The sequence below is a fragment of the Equus asinus genome, chromosome 26 (assembly GCF_041296235.1).
Source record: "Equus asinus isolate D_3611 breed Donkey chromosome 26, EquAss-T2T_v2, whole genome shotgun sequence".
Taxonomy (NCBI): Eukaryota; Metazoa; Chordata; class Mammalia; order Perissodactyla; family Equidae; genus Equus; species Equus asinus.
Window position 1 is genome coordinate 24,078,515 of NC_091815.1, and position 20,519 is coordinate 24,099,033.

The window sequence follows — 20,519 nt, forward strand, 5'->3', positions numbered from 1 at the left end:
TTAAAGTCCCAGTGATGAGCCCTCGGCACTCAGACCTGACCTCCAGCCCAGGCCCTGGCCCCAACCTTGCTGTGTGGCCTTGGCTGAGAGGCTGCCCCTCTCTGAGCCTCAGTTTTCTCCTCTGCAAAATCGGGGTGTTTGCATCCTCCCTAAATGCAGCCGCCCAGCCTCCCTCTCTGAGGCCCTTGCTCCCTGAACTGCACCACCCCCTGGGGAGCCTCGAGTGTGGGGAGGGGCAGGGAGAGAGTCTGGGAGGCCTGGGGACGGTGGGGTGGTAGGTCCGGTTCGGAGTCTGGTGTCTCCACCCAAAGTTTCCATCGCCGACCCATCTCTGGCCCAGGCCTCTGCCCACTGTGGGGTGGGGCAGAAATAGGGTTATGGGAGGAGAGATGGGGCACTGGGGAGCAGGCCTGCAGGCTGTTAGGAGGGGATTTTGCTCAGCCTCCTCCCCCTCCCCTCTCCCTGCCTTCTAGAACCATCTTTCAGCCTTCTCCCTCTGACCCCGCCCTTCCTGGCCTGGGTTCCTCTTCTGGAGTGTTGGGTTATGGGGGCTGAAAATGGGCCTGGGTGGGGGGTCCCACATATTCTCTTCCTTGGGCTGGTGGGGGGTGGGTTCTAGGACACCCTGCACTCCACCCCCTTGTCCTGAAAACCAGGTGGGAGAGGAGCAGTTCTGGGAGGTGGGACAAGACGGAAACTTAGAGGAGAGAAACAGGAACTCGTGGTGGACTGAGTGAGAGACACGGGGAGACAGAGACCCAGAGGGAGACTGGGGCATTCACAGAGACAGAAGAAACACAGAGAAACTTCCAGAGATGAAGAGAGCCAGAGACACAGTCAGCATGCTAGTGCACAGCTGTGTGCTTTGGGCCAATTGCCTCTCCTGTCTGAGCCTCAGTTTCCCCGTCTGGCATTGTGGGTGTTTGATGCCCCTCCAGCCCGGCCTGTGCTGAGCATCAGTGATCCCTGGCAGACCCAGAGGCTCCACGATTGGCAGCTGTTGTTACTCTGTTTCCTTTCCCACCCATATTTCCCGAACGCTTACCGTGTGTGGGCGCTGCTCTGGGCACCAGGGCACGGCTGCCACTTCAGGCACGAGTCCTGCCCCTCGCAGCCCCATGTTCTATGACGATGTTGTCGCCACAGTTATTACACTAGGACAGAGTGTCAACTGGAATTTCCAGGGAGACACTTCCTCAGCCACAGGCTGCAGGGCCAAACCTGGGAGAGAGGGGTCCGGAGCTGCAGCCCCGGGTTGGCCTCTCAGGACCCACGTTTTCCATGATCAAATGGGCATGAGGGTCTTTGCTCTCTGCTGGGCAGGGGGAAGGTAGGGCTGGCTGCAGGGTGGCTCAGGGAGCCTTCTCTGCTGTCATTATTATTAGTATTAACTGTCCCCTTCATTATTAGGTCAAAGGATCAGGGCAGTTTGCCTGGGAGCCCTCAGGGAGGGGAAGGGTGAGAGGCTCCAGGAAAAGGGCGCTAGGCCAGCCTGCCTGGGGGCCAGGGTCTGAGCCAGGTGTGGGCGGTGGGTGTGCAAAGGGGCGGAGGGAGTCAGCAGGGCCAGCCACACCCTGCTTTTACTTAAGGCCCCAGCGGCCATCCCTGCCACCACCGCTGCCTGTCCCGCTGCCTGTCCCACTGTCCCAGCCATGGAAGGGAGCACTGTGAGTGCCTCAGGGGCCTGAGGCTTTGGGGGGTCTTGGATGCCAGACTGCACCAGACTTAGGGAGGGCCTGGGGCCTGGCTGGGATCCCCTGTCCCGAGGGAGAAAGTGGGTGCTGGGGTGTGCTATGAAGAGTCTGAGTGGTGGCTGACCCCATCCATCCGCATGCTCCCATCTCTTGGGGCCTTCCTCTGGGTTTCTCTCTCTGGAGATTTTTTTTTCCTTTTTTTTTTTTTTTTTCTCCCCAAAGCCCCCCAGTACATAGTTGTATATTCTTCGTTGTGGGTCCTTCTAGTTGTGGCATGTGGGATGCTGCCTCAGCGTGGTTTGATGAGCAGTGCCATGTCCACGCTCCGGATTCGAACCAACGAAACACTGGGCCGCCTGCAGCAGAGCGTGGGAACTCAACCACTCGGCCACGAGGCCAGCCCCTCTCTCTGGAGACTTTTGTTGATTCTTTGTGTTTCTCTCTGCAGCTGTCTCCCTGTCTCGGGCTCTCTTTCCTTCTCTCTCTGCCCTTTCTTTTCTCTGATTCTGCTGGTCTGGGTCCTGTCCGTTTCCTCCCTGGGGCTGAGCCGTCATTTTTCCTCCTCTGTCTCCCTGTTCACATGGCCCCCTAACCCTTTCTCCTGCAGGAGGTGCAGCCGAGGGTCCCGCTGCCTGAGGGCATCCGAGTGGGCAATGTGATGAGAATTCGTGGTGTTGTTCCCGGCAACGCTCACCAGTGAGACCCAGGCCCCAGCGGGAAGGGGTGGGTGGGCTCCAGGCTCAGCTGACCCCAATCTCTTCCAGCCCAGAGGTCAGGGCGCCAGAGCCACCTTCGCCGCCTGGGGTTTTGGGACCCCTAGGCCATTTCTGACCTTCTGGAATCTGATGTCTTCACTTTTTGCCCCCTGACTGTGGAGCTGGGGTCCCCATGTCTCCCTAAGAATCTGGGGCTCCATGGCAAACTCGGGGTTCCTAGTCTTATGACTTCCAGTCTGAGTCCAGGAACTGTGGGAACGTGTCCTGAGACGTGGAGGTGCCCTGGCATCTGGGAGACCTTGGCAGTCGGTCCTATGACTTCCTGGGTCCGGGAACGTCAGGCTTCCTGGGACTCTAGGGTGCCTGAAAATACTGGGTCCCTGGGATTGGGACCCTCCAGCCCTCTGGGAATTAGGGATGCCCCGGGAATGGTGAGCAGCCTGGCCATCAGCACCACGACTCCTTGGCAACTCCCAGACTGTGTGGAAATGAGGGGAGCCCAGGCCACTGCACAGTGGCCCTTTTCTCGATGGATGTGTGACCAGGCCCCCAATCAGATTTTGGATGCCCTGGTATCTGGGCTCCCTGGCCACCCATCCACAGCCCCTCCTTCTGTGGCATGTGACAGTCTCAGCTCCCTGTAAGTCTGGGTGAGCTCTGGCCATGGTGATGCCCAGTCCACTGGCACCTGCTATCTATACAATGCCCTCCCTTCCCCAAACTACCAGCTTCTCTATAAACCTGGTGTGCAAGGAAGAGCAGGATGGCGAGGTTGCCCTGCATTTCAACCCCCGGCTGGAGGAGTCCATAGTGGTCTTCAACACTATGCAGGAGGGCCGCTGGAAACGAGAGGAGCATGTGAAGGGCATGCCCTTCCAGCGTGGGCAGCCCTTCGATGTGCTCATCATCACCACCGAAGATGGCTTCAAGGTGTGTCTCCCCCGCGGGGATGGGTGCCGAGACCCAGGTCCCTCAGCAGTCGGGGGAAGGCCCCTGGTGGAGCTGGCCAAGGCTGGGCGCCTGTCCCCAGTCCGTCGCCCTCCCCTGGTGCAACCCCATTGATGTCGGAGGGCAGGTGTGTGGCAGGGGCCCGACCAGTGAGCAAGAGCCAAGCGCCCAGGGTGGGGTGTCCCAGCGGGGAGGTGTGGCCCCCATTTCCGTCCCGACCCCACTGCCTGTCATTCATGCTGAGCTAGCCGCTCGGCGGCTGGGGCGAAGCCGTGCTCAGACACTTGCCCAGACACTAGTCCCCGCGGGAGTGGTCGCCGCAGACCCTCCTCCACCAGGCCGTCAGGAGTGGGCCGTGGACGCCGGAATCGTGGGCATCACGGCCCCGCCAGCCCTTCAAAGCGCTCGCGTGCACCAGGCAACTCACTGAACCCCCGCGCCGTTAGAACGCACTGCAGCCCCCTTTTCCCAGTGGGCCCAGGTCACACGGCGTGGGGCCGGACGGGCCCGACCCCGCAGTCGGCCTCCGGGTCCTGAACCCCCGACCCTCCCCTGCAGGCGGTGGTCGGGGACTCGGAATACTACCACTTCCGCCACCGGATCCCGCCGGCGAACGTGCGCCTGCTGGAGACGCAGGGGGACGTGCAGGTGGAGTTGATGAAGGTCTTTTGAGCCCTCCAGGGGCGGAGTGGAGGGCGGAAATGGGGTCCAGGGCCCTTGGATGGCAAATAAAGTCGGAGCCCCCTCCTCTGCGTCTGTGTCTCCTTCACCCAGACCAGGAATACAGGTTCAGAGAGGGGAAGACACTCACTAAAGGTCACCCAGGGACTCGGTGGCCGAGGCGGGATTCAGAACTGGACCTCCGTCGGCCGCTTCTGGCTGGGAGGCCTCAGGAGGGTCGCGAAACGGTGGGGGCGGGGCTTTGACTCGCGGCGCTTTGCAAAGCAGCCGGGCGGCCATGCCGTTGGGGTGATCTGATGGAGTTGGCAGGGGGCTCACGCGCTGCCCCGGTGACCCCTGCGCGGATCTAACGGACCCCACATCCATCCACCCGCAAATAGGGGGTCGAGTCCGTCCCGCCGGGTCCCTTGGAGACCCCCCGTCGCGGCGACGGTGCAGGAATCGGCTCAGGCTCCCGGCGCCACCGCCCCTCCTTCTCCCCTCTCCCCCATCCCCGGCCTCTCGGGGCGGGAGGCGGCTCGCGCGGGGAGGGCCTGGGAAGCGGATGGGGCGTCGCCGCTAGTTGGCGCACCCGAGCAGCAGCTGGCCCGCGGAGGGGACGGGAACGCGAGGGGCCGGGCTTCTGGGTCCCCACTGCGGTCATGAGCCTCAGTCCCACACCTCTCCCTCCTCCGCACCCCGGACGGCGAGACTCCGCCCTGCCTGGGAGATTCTGGAGCTGGAATGGGGGAGGAGGCTCACACCTGACCGCCAGGCGGTGCTTTTCTGGTCGGGTTGGGGGTGCGGAGGTGCTGTGTCCCCAGTGAATAGCCGTTGGAGGGGGATTCGGGACCCCCCGCGCGCCCCCGAGTCCCGCCCCCTGAGCGAGGCGCGTGAAGGGGCGGCATTTCTCTGTTGCTGGATGGAGCCCCTGCCACGTGGCCGCCATCCAGCCAGGTGCAGGTTTCCGGAAAGTTCGAAGCCACGCCCCCGGCAGGACTCGCTTTGGGCTTCTGGCCCGCAACCCGCGCCGGACTGGACAGACCTGCCCCCTCCCCTGGGGCTCTGCAGAGGTTGCGTCTGCCCGGACCGAGGCTCAGTGAGCTCGGACTGCGCTTAAGCCTAACAGACCCCAGGGCAGTGGGCAGACCAGGCCCTGCGGCGAGGCTTGCGTCTTCTCAAGACCCGTTTTTCTGCCCCTTGAGACCCTTGGACTGAAGTCACCCCACTTGATGCCCGACCCTTGAGAGTAGGGTCTCTGGGTGGGCCGTGGAATGAAGGGTCCCCTCTCAGTGGAGGACCCAAGGAAGTCTGAATTTCCCTGGTCCCCAGCGCTTACTGTGGAATGACTTAGATTTTATTTGCCCGTGTCAAGTATGTTTTTAAACTTTTGTCAAGATAACGTATAGAGACGGTACAAATTTCAAAAGTATACAGGGGAAAGTACAGTTATTGGCACAGCTGGTGACGGTGGTTGGGGGCCTGGCGTGAGATGGTCACGATCCATGCATGTTAATTTCCTGATAGTCGCCGTGGCCTTCCAGTGGACATGCAGCAGAATGTTCTCGTTTGTAGAAAATACACAATAAAGTATCTGAAGGTGATCAGGAAGCATGTTGACTACTTATACTCATCATTTCCAAATAAAAAAATATATATGCAAAGGAAAGTCGTCCTTTATGAGAGTAAACTGCTGTTACTCATGTCTTCATTTCTTGCGTATCTTTCCAAAACTCTCTATGCACTTCTAAACACAGGCATATTCGGGTTTTTTCCCTCTTTGCATAAACGGTAGCATCCTTCATCCACTGACCTTGTTTTTGTCGCTGACCAGTATATATGTGTCCAGTGTCACTCACTTTGCTGGCTGCCCAGTACTCCCTTGCAAGGAATCAATAACGTGACGAATGTCACTTGAGCCCTCCTGAATGTGTGTTTGTGTCATATCATTCACTACACTCAAACAATGGTACACTGAGTGTCCTCGGACCTACGTCAGCAGGACCTTTTCCCTTTTTATAATCTCTGCTCTGATTATAAAATGTAAGCATGCTTATTCCAGAATGGGGAATAACAAATTTAAAATCACCCATGATTTCACGATCCAGATAATAATCACTGTTAGTATTTTAGTGTTTTTCTTTCCAGCCTTTTTTCTATAATAATTTGTATACACTATACATTTGGGGGAAATCGAAATATATATGTGTATTTAGATATATATTTTTTTGAAAGATAAATATTCCAAAATATTGGAAAATTGAAATATATATCTACATATTTCCTGAGTCCCCACTAGGTGTTGGTCCCTGTGCTAACCACTCTTGCAGTCCTCAAGAAGAGCTTCTGGGGTAGATACCCTTATTATTCCTATTTTGCAAATGAGGCATCTGATGCTCAAGAAGGTTCAGTGACCTGTTCCAGGTGGAGCAGGGACCAGAGCCAGGTAAATGTGATCTAAACCACTGGGAAATCGTGTTTTGTCTTGTTTTTTAGTATCAAGTTTATTGAGGTTTTTAATATCACCTTTATTTATATACATACAATAAAAGTCTCCCTTTCTAGGTGCACACTTCCATGAATTGTGACAAACTCATATGGTTGTATGACCAGCACCACAGTCAAGGTCCAGGACATCTCCGTCACCCCTTCCCAAGCACCCTCCTGGCACCTGGCAGCCTTGTCTGCTCTCTATCGTCATAATGTAGCTTTTCCTGCTCTAAAATTTTGCATAGAACTAGGCTTTTTTTTTCTGTCTGGCTACTTTTGTTCAGCCTAATGTTGTTGAGGTTCTTTCACGTGTTTTCATGTCGTGGTAATTCCTCCCTTTTTGTCTGAGTCGTATTCCAATGTATGGCTATACCACACCTTGTTTATCCATTCACCTGTTGATGGACTTGAGTTGTTTCCAGTGCTGGATTATGAATTAGGATGGTGTGAACAAGTCTTTATGAAATGAGCCTCTAAGAAATGAGTGTGGACCCGTTTCTTACTACATGATTTTATCTTCTGATGTTAAACCAACCTTGCATTCCTGGGTTAAATCCCACTTGGTTAAGATGTATAATCATTTTTGTACATAGTATGGATTCAGTTTCCAAATATTTTGGATCAAATAATTTGGATTTCAAATATTTTGTTCAGGATTTTTGCATTTATGTTCATGAAAGATATTGGTCTGTAGTTTTCTTTTCTTGTGATATCTTTGTCTGACTTTGGTATCAAGGTAATAATCATCTCATAAAATAATTATGGAATTGTTCCCTCTGCCTCAATTTTTCTGGAAGAGTTTTTGTAGGATTGATATTACTTTAATATTTAATAGAATTGACTGGTTAAACCACCTGGGCATGGGTTTTTCTGTAGAAATATTTTTAAATTACTCAATTTCTTTTCTTTCTTTCTTTTTTTTTTTGAGGAAGATTAGCCCTGAGCTAACATCTGCTGCCAATCCTCCTCTTTTTGCTGAGGAACACTGGCCCTGAGCTAACATCCGTGCCAATCTTCCTCTACTTTATGCGGGACGCCTGCCACAGCATGGCTTGCCAAGCAGTGCATAGATCCACACCCAGGATCCAAACTGGCTAACCCAGGGCTGCCCAAGCAGAATGTACACACTTAACCACTGCGCCACCGGGCCAGCCCCTAAATTACTCAATTTCTGTACTTGCTAAGGGTCTATTAACATTTTCTAATTCTTTTCTAGTTAATTTAGATAATTTCTGACTGCCCAGGAATTTGTTCTTTTCATCTAAGTTGCCTAACATGTTTGCCCAAACTTGTTTATAATATTCCCTTGTAATCCTTTTTATTTTCTTTAGAGTCATTAGTGGTGTCCCCTTCCTTTGTTCTTGATTTTATGTCTTTTCTCCCTTATTTCTTGGTCAGTGTAGCTAAGGTTTGTTAATTTTGTTGATCTTTTAAAAAAACCATCTTTTGGTTTCATTGATTTTCCCGATTTTCTATTTTATTGATTTCCACTTTGCTCTTTAGTATTTCCTTCTTTCTATTACTTTAAGTTTGATTTATTCCTCTTTTTCTAGTTCTTGAGGTGATGATGTCTATGTCTTCTGTATCCTTACTCATCTCTGTCTGGTTGTTCCATCAATTACTGAAAGAGGGGTATTGAAATTTATAATTACAATTGTTAAATTATCTGTTGGTCCTTTCAAATCTGGCATGGATTTTGGGATCCATTGTTAGTGTACATGTTTACTTGATCTATATATTTGATATGTTTACTTGATATATACATATGTGTCTGATGTATTGAGCCTGTAGAAGTGTCGCTCTTTGTCTCTGATACAATTTCTTTTAACATCTATTGTGTCTGATATTAATTTTGTCCTTCTTATGTTCTTATGGTTACCGTTTGCATGTATATCTTTTCTCATCCTTTCACTTTCAACTTATTTATGTCTTAGATCTAAAGTGTGCCCTTTGTAGACAGCATATACTTGGAACTTGCTTTCTTATCCAGTCTGACAATATATTGGTTACCTATTGCTTCATAACAAATTACCCCATAACTTAGCAGCATAAAATGACAAATATTTATTATATTACACAGTTTCTGAAGTTAGGAATCCAAGAGTGGCTTACCTAGATGGTCTTGGCGCTGAGTTTTCATGAAGTTGCCGCCATGCTATCAGGGGAGCTGTAGTCATCTAAAAGAAAGTTTGGCAAACTACGGCCGTGGGCCAAAGCCACCCATTGTCTATGTTAGGATGGCTCACAAGCTAAGAATGGTTTTTACACTTTTAAATAGCAGAAAAAATAAAAAGAGTAGTATTTCGTAACACTGAAGTGTTACGAATTCAAATTTCAGTGTCCATAAATAAAGTTGTATTGGCACACGGCCACGCTCTTTCATTTATGTATTGCCTAAGGGCTGCTTTTGTGTTTTGTCAGTGGAGTTGAGTAGTTGCAACAGAGACTGGATCACCCACAAGGCTTAACCTATTTACTACATGGCCACTATAGAAAAAGTTTGCAACCTCTGCTCTAAAGGCTTGCCTGAGACTGGAGGAGCCTCTCCCAGGAAGGCTCACACACACGGCTGTTGGGAGGAGTTTCCAGTTTCTCGTCACGTGGACCCTTCCAGAGGACTGAAGAAGTTACTGACTCCTCCCAGAGGAGCAATCCAGGAGTGAGAGCTAGAGAGCAAGGCCAAGACAGAAGTTGCAATTATTGATATAGTTGGCTTTACGGCTGCCATTTTGCTATTTGTTTTTACCCTCTGTTACTCCTTCACGACCTTCTTTTGTGTTAAACAAACAATTTTTTGTGGATCACTTAAATTCCAGCTTTGATTTTTTATTTATTTATTTTTTTTAAAGATTGGCAACTGAGCTAACGTCAGTTGCCAATCTTTTTTTCCCCCTTGTTCTTTTTCTCCCCAAAGCCCCCAGTACATAGTTGTATATCGTAGTTGTGGTCCTGCTGGTTGTGCCATGTGGGACGCCGCCTCAGCATGGCCTGATGAGTGGGTGTGTAGGTCCGTGCCCAAGATCCAAACCAGCAAAACCCCTGGCCGCCAAAACAGAGTGTGCAAACTTAACCACTCGTCCACGGGGCCGGCCCCAAAACTTTGATTTTTTTAACTGTACATTTTGAAAGCTGGTTTTTAAATGGTCACTCTAAGAATCCCAATATACACCTTAACTCATCATAGCCAACTTTAGGTTGATACAGATTTAATTCTAGTAAAATATAGCAGTTTTGCTCCAATATGTTTCCATCCCCCACCCTATTTTGTGCTATTGTTGTCATATATATCACATCTGTGTATGTTAGACACCCTGAAATATAGGTTTTTATTTTTATTTTTAAATAAAAAGAAGAAAAAAGAAAAATATACAATTTTTTAAAATATGTATTCACATATTTATAATTTCTGGGCTCTTCATTTCTTCTTGTGGATTTGAGTTTCTGTTTGATGCCATTTTATTTCAGGGTGAGGGAATTCCTTTAGTATTCCCTATAGGGCAGGTTGGATAGCGATGAATTCAGCTTTTGTTTATCTGAGACTGTCTTTCTTTTGCCTTCAGTTTTGAAATATAGTTTTGTTGAATATAGAAATATTGGTTGACGGTTTTCTTTTTCTTCTAGCACTTTGAATAAATTGTTCAACTGCCTTCTGGCCTCCTTTGTTTCTATGAAAAGTTAGCCAATAATTGTGCCTCTGTTCGTCTGTAGCTGATGACTTGTTTTTCACTTGCTGCTTTCAAGGTTTTCTCTTTGTCTTTTTTCTTCTCAGAAGTTTGACTAAAATGAATCTAGATATACATCTCTTTGTATTTATCCTACTTGCAGTTCATTGAGCTTCTTGGATCTATAAATTAATGTCTTTCATGAAATTTGGTAAGTTTTCAGCCATTATTTCTTAAAACATTTTACAGCAGCAATAGAAAACTAACTGTGACCCCTCGAGCTCATTCAGGGCGTCAACCTCTGGGAGGAGCTCCAGTCTCCACCTCTCTCTCTGAACGTTTTTGGGGTCTGTAGCTGACATGTCTCCCCACTACCATTCCTGGGAGGCACCACCCTGGGCATCAACTGTCCAGTGAGGAAGGGGGGTGGAAGGGAGAAGGAGTCTCCCCTCCCATGTACCCCAGGAGGAAAAGAGCACCTCAGACTGGAGGCTGCCCAGGTCAGCCCTCCACCCTTCCTCACCTCCTTGGCATCCATCCCAGGGTCTGAGTTTAATAAAAATATTGATGCCCATGACCCAATACTGATTTACTAGACTAGAACATATGAAATTGTTGATATTTAACCACTTTCAACCTACAAAAATGGTATTTTTATATGGCTTAACCTAATAATAATGGTCTGTGTTGGGGTCAGGTATCAATATTTTTTTAAAAGCTCCCAGGTAATTGCAATGTACAGCCAAGTTTGAGAACTAAACCTGATGAATGAAGGCAACAATAAAGAGAATGAATGAATGAAAAAATGAACAGACATTGACAAATGACTGAATAACGCATATGTGAACAAGTGAGTGAGTAAATAAAGCAGGGAATGAATGGATGAATGAAAGTGTAAATAAGTGAACAGATGGTTAAATCAACACAAGAGTAACTTGATAAAAAGATGGTTGGATGGACGGCAGATGATTAGTGGAGAGATGGAAAGATGGAGAGCTAAATGAATGGATAAACAGTTGGAAATGGATGGAGGAATGGATCATTAAGGGATGAACGGATGACTGGATAGAGAATGGAGAAATGGATGGATGGATGAATAGAGGGATAAATTGTCATATGGAGGACAAATGGATGGATGGATGGATGTGATGGAAGGCAGAGAATTGCATGGACAAATGGAGTGATGAAAAGATGAATGGATGAATGGAAGTTGGCTGTAAGGATGGCTGAATGTATAGACAGATGGACTAGTAAATTAATAAATGGTTAAATGTTTGAATGGATGGATGGGGAGATGGATGGGTGAAGGGTTGGATGATGAATGGATGGACAAACAGATGGATAAATGGAGAGCTAGATAGATTGATAAGTGGATGAATGGTTGGATGTTTAGACAGATAGAAGAACATATACTTGCATGGATGTTTGGAGAAATTGTTGCATGGTGAGATGGATTGGTGGAGAGATAAATGGATGGGTGGATGGATAAAGGGTTGGATGAAAGGATGGCTGGATAAACAGATGGATAGATAAATTGAAGAGTGGCTAGATGGCTGGATGTTTGATGAATAGATGGATGGACTTTTGGTTAGATGGATGCATGGAGAGATTGATGGATGTTGACATGGATGAATGGAGAGGGGAATGCATGAACGAATGGAACAACAGCCTGTATGGTGGTTAAGTATGTGGCCTTGGGAGCCAGACCACCTCGATTTGAATTCTGGTTTTTTTGTTTATGGGCTTTGTGGCAATTTGCTTTATTTTTCTTTGCCTGTTTCCTCATCTTTCACAGAGGGATGGATGATAATAATAGTTTCTACCTCCTGGTGTTTTTGTGAGGAATGAATGAATGGATACACATAAGGCCCTAAGATCAGAGTCTGGAGCATACCTAGATTTATCATGATGAGAAGATGGATGGACTGACAGCCGGATGGCTGAATGGGCAGTGCATGATTGAACCAAAGAAGGAAGGAGCAGTGAGGGAGGTGAGGGGTCACGTATACTCATGAGATATCTCAGACATTTTATTAGGGGCTTAGAAGGGAGTCTTATAGGATCTTTCTCTCTGTGTTCCCAAGGGTTATAGCCCCAGGAATAGATCAGATCTGGACGTAGGACAAGGTGACATCACCCTGGATCTCCAGCACGTCCACCCTCTGGAAGGCCGGCAAGCGATGGGAGAAGTCAAAGAGATGCTGGCCGTTGGCAAAAACCTTGAAGCGATCTGTGCCACAGCGAATGGACAGCTGCAAGGAGAGGGCAGGCATGAGGCCAGGGCCAGGACCGAGGCTTTAGAGCGAAGCGGGTAAGGAGACTCCAGACTCACGTCAAAATACTGGCCAGCTCTAAACGGGTTGTGGGGGATCCTCCTCTCCTCGGATCCCCAGGAGCCATTCAGAAAGCTGTTCCGAACCACAATGCCCTCAGACAGGCGGGGGTTAATGTGCAGAGCCACATCCCCTGAGGAGCCCACCTTGAAATTGATGACAAAGCTGGGGGCAGAGATGGAGAGACATCGGAGTGAGCTGGGAGCCAGAACCTGGTTCTCCAATGAAGGAAGGGGCTGGGGCCTAGATTCCTGGGTCCCTTGTGGAGGCGGCAGCTGAGGGCCCAGACTCCAGGGTCTGAGGGGAGAGGGGGCTGCGGATTCCCACCTCCATCTAGATTCTGTACCTCTTGCTTGAGGGGGGTACAAAGCCCTTGATTATGATGGTTCTTCGAGGTGTAAGCCCCCCTTGCAGTCTCTTCACAAACGGCACAGGCTGTGGGAAGAGAGCATGGGTCCCATCATCTCACAGATCTCCAGAAGCCAAATACAGGGATGAATTTTCAGTGAGGGGAACCCACTCCTCCTAGGCAATGCCCCAACCCCCATCCCCTCCCCACCCTGACCACCACCCCACCCTCTCCCCACCTCCCGCCCCAAACCCCCTCTGCCCACTCTATCTCCTTCCCTCGCAGGGCTGCCCATGGACCAGGGCCCCCCACCATCATTGGGTCCTGCTTCCCTACACACTGCCCACTGCAGGGCCCTGGACTCCTGCAGGACGCCTTACCGGGTTGAAGGCTGGGGGTCCCTCCATGGTCTGTGAAGTGAGGAAGAACAGATGTTATTCTATAATATTCGACAAACATCTCCGGCACATCTGCCACATGCGGGTGTGTCTCTGGGCGCTGGATTAGGGCAAGTGGGGAGCCAACCTCTCTCACCTCCCCAATTCTCGCCACCCCGCCCCCCACCCACCAGATGGCCATGTAACCCTCCCACTTACAGGCAGGGAACCCTGCTGCGGGTAGCTGTGTCCGTGACCCTGTGTGGATAGACGGCAGGATGGAATGGTGAGGGGGCTGGAGGCCCTTCTGCTGCCCAGAGACCTCCTCAGCCACCGAACTCCCCACCCAAGGCCAAAGCCACCGCCCACCAGCAGGTACTTACTGGGTGCGGCGGAAAACCCCTAGGTGGCTGTGGGCACAGAGGGAGAAAGAGGTGATGAGGGGGACATCAAACGAGAGCCTCCAGGGTGTCAAGGATGTCTGCCCTGGGCAACCCACCACCGCCATCCCGGGGAACGCTGGGCTCCAAGATGGCTCAGTGATGGAGAGGGAACTGCTGTGTTTAGCAGTGAATTTCGCTCCATCCCTTTAGGACAAGCCTGGTACATTCTCTTCTCGTCCCCTCCCCTGTCCTGGCTTCCTGCTGTTCCAGGACCCTCATGTACCCCTCTCTTCCCGCTCAATAAAGTGTGCTCTCCCCCAGAACATCCTCCCAGGCGCACACAGTTCATGCCCCTGCCCGCCTCCTCGGGAAGCGCGAGTAGCCCCTGACGCCCACCACGGGGTGCCTGGGAGTCCTTGGACCCAGCCCAGTTCCCGTCTCTCCCTTGTCTGTCTCAGGCCCTCACAGTCTCTCTGTGTGTGTCTCTCTGCTTCTGTTTCTCGGTCTCTGTCTCCCTCCATCGCTGTTTCCCTCTCTCTTCCACACGCTTTTGCACAGGTGGTTCCTTGTGCCGCGAACACCTTTCCCTTCCCCAGAGAACTTAGATTCACGCTTCTCTCTGTCTCCTTCTCTTCCTAATGAACCCCTTTCCACCTTGACTTCCATCTCAAGTCAGTTCTTCTGAAGGCCTTTTAAAAATAGCCTTGTGGTTTTTTAAAATGTATGGACGACGACCGATAGGAAAATGAACCCCCGCAAGTCCACGGCCGCCTCGCGGATGAAGACGTTCCTGATGTTTCCCGTGCGTGCGTTAGATCAGCTCTGTGACCTCGGGCAGGTTACCTAAGGTCCCTGTGCCTCGTTTCCCACATCTGTAAAAGGAGGCTGCTGATGAGCAGAGACGGTCCCTGTGGAGCTGCCGGGGGCTTACAGGTTGGGAGCGTAGAGCCCTCGGCTGAAGGACACGTGGGGAGCCTGGAGTCGGGGCCCCTCCAGGAAGTGCTCCCATGAGTTCCTGGTGTGTGTAGGTGGGTGTCCTGTCATTCACTGTGGAGCTGGAGAGGGGCTTCTAGGTGGTTGGGCGCGTGTCTGTTCAGCTTTCACAGACCGGGTGGGGGTGTCTGCCAGGCCAAGATCCCACCAGCGATCGCCATCGTGCGCCTTGTCGTTAGAGCTCCTCGGGGGGGGGGGGGGGGGGGGGGCGGTGGGCGGTGGCGGCAGCTCATTGTGATGTGAAGTGGGTTCCCGGGGGACTCAGGACTCGGGATGTTGGGCTACTTCTCAGGAGCTATTGCTCCTCCTTATCCTCTCTTCCTGACTCAGCTTCCACACCTCCTCCTCCACCAGGAAGCCCGCCTCCCCAAACCTCCTGTATGTCCCCCATCCCGGCCCTGACTGCTTGTGGCCAGCACCGTCTGGTGACATGTCTGTCTCCCCAGTGGACTGCCTTGGTGGCGTCTGGGTCCACGGCATTACCCAGCAAAGGCCCTGGCACAGAGCAGGAGCTCAGGAAATAAGTGACTGTGGGAGTGCACTAAGGAAGGAAGCGAGTAAAGAAGAGAGGGAGGCCCCACGCACCTGGGGGTGGGAGGGCTGGCCGCCGATGAAGTTGATTGACTGAAGTTGAACGTCCCCATCCACTTGCAGGTGGGTGACCATCTGGAGGGGGAGCCGGTGCCCGAACTCATAGAAGGAATTTCCATTGACCACCACCTGCGGGGCCAGGGGAGGTCAGGGTCGGCACTCACAACCTTGGGAAAGCAGAAGCAGGAAGCAGGAGACAGGGACCTTTTTAAACTTGAGGTGACAAATCTTGGGGGCGAGCTGGGATAGCCTCCAAGTCAGGAAGCTTGGCATCCACAAGTCAGAAGTCAAGCCGGGGTCAAAAGTCACCTCCCAGATGGGGGAGATGGGAGAGAATAGAGAATTTCATCTGGGGGTGGAGATAGGGAGAGAACAGAGTCTGAGTCCTGGTTTTGGCACTAAATGAGTTGAGTCTGAGGTCTAGCTCTGACATGTCTTGGCTGTGTGACCTCAGGCAAGTCACTTCACCTCTCTGAGCCTTTGTTTCCACATCTGTAAAATGGGGGCTCACTCTGGGATTGTCGGGAAGATGGAAAGCCAGCAAGGCTTGTCAGAGGCGTTGTGGAAATGTTGGCTAGAGCCTTGCGATCATCGCTAAGAGGACGGAAGTCATCACGGTTCTAGTTTGAGTGCTAAGCCGTGGACACAAGGCTGAGAGCCACCTCCGCAGGACTGAGAGCTCACCAGGTGCTAGTACTTTCCATGGTGATATCAATGTGGTCACTGTCTCAAGAGCTCCGTGAGGCAGGACAAGAGATTGGTCCTGTCCCTCAAGAAAGCGGAGGCTCCAGGCAGTAGAGCGACCAGCTCAAGGTCACACCTGGGGGCATGGCAAAGCCCAGGTTCCAGTCTTGCAAACCTCGGATCCTCGTCTGTCTAACTTCAAACCATGACATTAACCTCGGTGATGAGCTTAGAAAGCTGTGCCCACAGGAGGGCAAGTCAAGTCCAGGGAGATCCTCCAACCGGCCATTCCCCCCAGGACACTCCTCAGGTGGGGCATGTGGCTGTGAATGGGCACCGGGACATCCCCTGCAGGGCTGTTTGTGGGGAGCCAGACGCGGGGACAGCAGGAGCTCAGAGCATGGCCCGGGAGGCCTGCACAGCCAGCAGAAGGCACAGAGCAGGGGTGACAGCACGCGGGGCTCTAACACATAAATGATGACGGAGAAAAGCAGCGGGGGGTGGGGGGAGTGTAACATAGCGGTGAATACGTAAGGAGAGAACCTGAAAAAACACGCAGAGACAATATCCAGGCCGAGAGAAGTGAGGATAAAGGCTGCCCTGGGGACGAGGGGACTGAGGGACATGAGGGGGCTTCTGGGGCTGGAGCGTTCTGTTTGTGGACCCAGGTGCTGCGTACACGGGGGGCATTCTCTTTGCAAAAAACCTGGGTGCTTCGTGCAGATGGTTCTCTGTACCTGGGTCACACCGTAAGAACACATCAAAAAATACTTGAAGAATAGTAACCGTCACAATGTGTGGGCCTCCTTTGGACCCTGATTTAAGCAAACTAACTGTAGAAATCAACAAAGCTGATGGCATTTATGGGATAACTGGCCCCTGGCTGGATATGCGGCGACATCAAGGAAGAACTGTCGATGTGTAAGGTGTGACCATGGCATCGTGACCGTGTTTTTAAAAACGGAACTATTTCTGAATGAAATGATGTGCTCTCTGGGATTTGCTTTTAAAGACTACGGGAGGGGAGGTGTGAGGTAGAGGTGAAAGCAGAGGGTCTCAAGTGGACAGCTGTTGGAGCCGGCCCAGGAGATGGGGTCACCGTCCCGGTGCTCCCTTTGTGTGAGTTCAGAGTTCTCGACAAGAAACAGCAAAAATACACACTCGGAGAGCACAGAGGAACGAGGTGATGGAAGGTCAACGTGTGACAAGGTTCTCCGTGGTGGAGGAATTGGAAATGAGAAAAAGAGGTGAGGGAGTTTTGTAAGAGGCAGGAAAGAGGGATAAGAAAAGACAAAAATGAGGTAGGAGGGGAGGGGAGACAGGAGAGGCTGAGAGAAGGAGGGGGAGGGAGGAAGGAAGGGAGGGGACAAGGGAGGAAGGGAGGAGGGGGGAGCAAGGAGGGGAGGCTCCCACCTTGTAGTGCTCCGGCAGGATCATGAAGACCAGCTCGAAGGGGCAACCCTTGCGGAAGGGCATCTCCTTTTTCCTCTCCTCTTTGCCCCAGTGGCCGCCCTGCTGCGAGTTGAAGACCACCTTGTCCAGGCCATCAAAGCGGGGATTGAAGTGGAAGGCGATGTCCGACCCCGGGGACTGCCCCACCGCAAAGTTCACGAAGAACCTGGTGGGACACAGAAGAACTGGTCCACGTGCCCCACCCGCCGGCACATGGGGCCGTCCTCCCGGAAGCCCTTTCCGCCCCACCATGTTCCAGGTTCCAGAGGGAGGGCAGCCTGGCCCAAGAGGGGAGGAGGAGGTCGTGGCCCTGAGCTCCAGGAGGCGGGTTCCCACCGCCACCCTTTCCCTCAGTCCATTTCCTCACCAGGCCAGCTCCCCCAGCCTCTCCCCAACTTCCGATGGGACTGCAATTGGTACTCCTGCGTTTCTGCGTCCACCGTGGGCCAGACACTGTCCTAGGTACCTGACATCTCTCAGTTCAGATCTGTCTGCTCCCTGCAGGCCATTCCCCACATACAGCCAGAGAGACCTTGTGACACCCAAGTCAGAGCATGCACATTCCACATCTCTCCTCACACCAGCATCCCCAAAGTTATTGGAATGGGGCAGGCACACACCTGCCTCAGAGCCTTTGCACTGGCTGTTCTTTCTGCCTGGAACGCTCTTCCCTCAGATACATCCCAGGCTCCCTCTCTCACTTCCTTCACATCTTTGCTGAAATGTTCCCTTCGCAGGGAGGCCTTCCCCGGACGATGCCATGCCCTCTGCCCCACGTCTACTCCCTATCTCCCCTCCTTATTCATCTCCATAGCGCTTCTCATCATCTGACGTATTATAGATTTGACTTATTTATTGTTGATCTGTCTCCTCTACCAGAATGTCAGCTACACGAGGACGGGGATCTTTGTCTGTCCTGGTGACTGCTCTGTCCCCGGCGCCTAGGCCCAGAGCAGGCACTCAGTGAGCAAAGAAACAAGGAATAAAGAAACAAAAGCCCTATGAGGTAAATTCAATATTGATCACCATTTTAAGGTCATAACAAAGGCTAAGACTCGTGACAATGTTTATTTTACAGTCCTACATGTTTGTATATTGAATCCTCAAACAGGATTCGCAAACAGAGGTCCAGCCACTTTTGCAGGCACCCAGCTGGTAAGTGACGAGCCGGGACGTGAAGGCTGGGGGACCGGCTCCGAGCCTGTGACCTTAATTCATGCTATCACACTCGTCAATTCCAGCCCAAAGTCCCGACCTGGGGCCACCTCTCATGGGGACCTTCCCTGACCCCTTCCAGCCCCCAGTGTCCCCCCTCCTGATCTGATCGCCAAGCCCAGGATTCCCCAGACCATCGGGTGGGGTGACAGAGAGTCCCTCCCCACCCAGGGTGGAGGAAGGGAAGACGGCCTCCTGCGCCCAGGCCAGGAGCCCCCAGCTGGAGCCCCCGGCTGGAGCCCCCTCCTAGCCTGGCCTGGCATGGGGCGGGTCTTACCTCCTCATGTGCTCGCTAGGCACTCCTTGGATGTAAACGGACATTCCGACGCTGAGGCCACCCGGGATTGGCTGGTTGTAGGGCAGAGTCTGTAGAAGGGGCCGGGTGAGGGGCCTCGAAGGCATCTGCCTGCTGCAGCCTTTACCCCTCATTGGGAAGCCCCCCCTACTCCCTTAAGCAAGGGAGCGGGACCCAAGGAGTGAGGGATCAGCGTGGAGATGAAGAAGGCCAAGAGTCAGGTCTGAAATGAGTGGCCTGCGTCTCGGGGTGGGAGTCAGTCAAGCCGCAGGGCCGGGACGGGGTCCGTCAGCCCCTCGGAGGATCAGGCCGAGGGCAAACCGCGTGGGGCTCAGGGTGGACCCTAGACAGGGCCTGGGGTAGGGCCTGGGCCGGCATCTCACCGGGTTGTAGGTGGGCTGGTAGCCGGGTGCCGGGACAAAGGCCATCTTGCCGGGCTGGGCTCAGGGCTTGTGCCTTGAGGAGAGCTGCAGGAGTGAGCAATGGTGGCAGAAGGCAGCTGACGAGCGCCTCTTATACCTGAGGGGAAGGGCGTGGCTGGCAGGGCAGGGTCCACGGGGTCCCTTTTCTGGGCATCCCACGCTCACGTCTTCACCTACAGCATCCCTGGACCCGCTTCTCTTACCAGCCTCATGGGTGACCAGCCAGACCCTGGGTCACCTGGGCCAGGCCTGGGGGACTCGGCTCAGGGCCCCCTCCTCCAGGCCCTTCTGCAAAGAGGAGGTGCCAGTGAACTTCGCCCCCGTCAGGGCCTTATCAGAGCCCATAAAACCCTGCCCAGATCTCTGTTAGCAGAGGGAGGGTGAGGCCAGGCGTGTTGGGCAGGGCAGGGTTGCAGGAGTGGCCGGGGACAGATGGGCAATGGAAGTGAGAGAAAGCCGGGCGGAGCTGACACACCCAGGGACTGTGAAAGGACTTACATTTATTGCGTGCCCACTACGTGCTTTTCCCATGCACTTTAAATGATATGTATGGTGGTTGAGGGGCCGGCGCAGTGGTGTAGTGGTTAAGTTCTCATGCTCTGCTTTGGCAGCTCGGGGTTCGCTGGCTTGGGTCCTGGGCACCGACCTACACACGGCTCATCAAGCCATGCTGTGGCAGCATCCCACATACAAAATAGAGGAAGATGGGCACACATGTTAGCTCAGGGCCAATCTTCCTCAGCAAAAAGAGGAGGTTTGGTGGGGGATGCTAGCTCAGGGTTAATCTTCCTCAGGAAAAAAAAAAAAATAGATAGCTAGATAAATAAATAAATGATAGGTATGGTGGTTGAGATCCCTGACTTCTGCAGCCAGATGCTCTGGGTTCGAATCCTGCCTCTGCCACCTCCTGGCTGTGTGATCTTGGGTCAGTGCCTTAACCTCAATTTGCCCATTTGCCCTTCTATAAAATGGGGATATTAATAGTCTCAACCTCATAGGGTCCTTGAAACGAATCACTGTGTTAATAAAGGCTCAGAACACGACTTGGCACCTAGAAGGCACTAGATTAATGTTTGGTCTCTTGCACTCGTATCAAACAGAAATCCAGGAGGTTGGGATTGTATATGGATAAGAACACCCAAAGCTTAAAGAAATGAGGCAAGGGGCTCGCCCGCTGGTGCAGTGGTTAAGTGCCTACGTTCTGCTTTGGCGGCCCGGGGTTTGCTAGTTCGGATCCTGGGTGTGGACATGGCAC

The 20,519-nt window shown here is 52.3% G+C and overlaps 2 protein-coding genes across 2 annotated transcripts; one reads left to right on the forward strand and one right to left on the reverse strand.

Moving 5' to 3' along the window:
* Positions 1 to 1,559: 1,559 nt before the first annotated feature.
* LOC106836071 (galectin-7) lies at positions 1,560 to 4,405 on the forward strand. The gene is made up of 4 exons (XM_014848684.3): positions 1,560 to 1,667; positions 2,302 to 2,390; positions 3,139 to 3,340; positions 3,917 to 4,405. Exons 1-4 carry the CDS (start codon positions 1,653 to 1,655, stop codon positions 4,028 to 4,030), a joined length of 420 nt encoding a protein of 139 aa, XP_014704170.1. The 5' UTR covers positions 1,560 to 1,652; the 3' UTR covers positions 4,031 to 4,405.
* A 7,771-nt stretch (positions 4,406 to 12,176) lies between these two features.
* Positions 12,177 to 19,380, reverse strand: LGALS4 (galectin 4). Its single transcript, XM_044758922.2, has 10 exons — positions 19,226 to 19,380; positions 18,825 to 18,913; positions 17,294 to 17,498; positions 15,191 to 15,325; positions 13,613 to 13,639; positions 13,449 to 13,487; positions 13,233 to 13,262; positions 12,850 to 12,938; positions 12,503 to 12,668; positions 12,177 to 12,422 (listed from the first exon to the last, which is right to left on the reverse strand). The coding sequence occupies exons 1-10, from the start codon at positions 19,268 to 19,270 to the stop codon at positions 12,276 to 12,278; spliced, it is 972 nt and encodes a 323-aa protein (XP_044614857.1). The 5' UTR covers positions 19,271 to 19,380; the 3' UTR covers positions 12,177 to 12,275.
* Between the last annotated feature and the right edge of the window lie 1,139 nt (positions 19,381 to 20,519).

Excerpts from the sequence above, each read along its gene's own strand:
- LGALS4 (XM_044758922.2), bottom strand. The coding sequence starts at position 19,270 with ATGGCCTTTGTCCCGGCACCCGGCTACCAGCCCACCTACAACCCG. Across the intron at positions 13,488-13,612 it reads GGGGTTTTCCGCCGCACCCA|GGTCACGGACACAGCTACCC; the intron begins GTAAGTACCTGC and ends CTATCCACACAG. Across the intron at positions 12,939-13,232 it reads GACCCCCAGCCTTCAACCCG|CCTGTGCCGTTTGTGAAGAG; the intron begins GTAAGGCGTCCT and ends CTCTTCCCACAG.
- LOC106836071 (XM_014848684.3), top strand. Across the intron at positions 2,391-3,138 it reads GTTCCCGGCAACGCTCACCA|CTTCTCTATAAACCTGGTGT; the intron begins GTGAGACCCAGG and ends CCAAACTACCAG. Across the intron at positions 3,341-3,916 it reads CCACCGAAGATGGCTTCAAG|GCGGTGGTCGGGGACTCGGA; the intron begins GTGTGTCTCCCC and ends CCTCCCCTGCAG.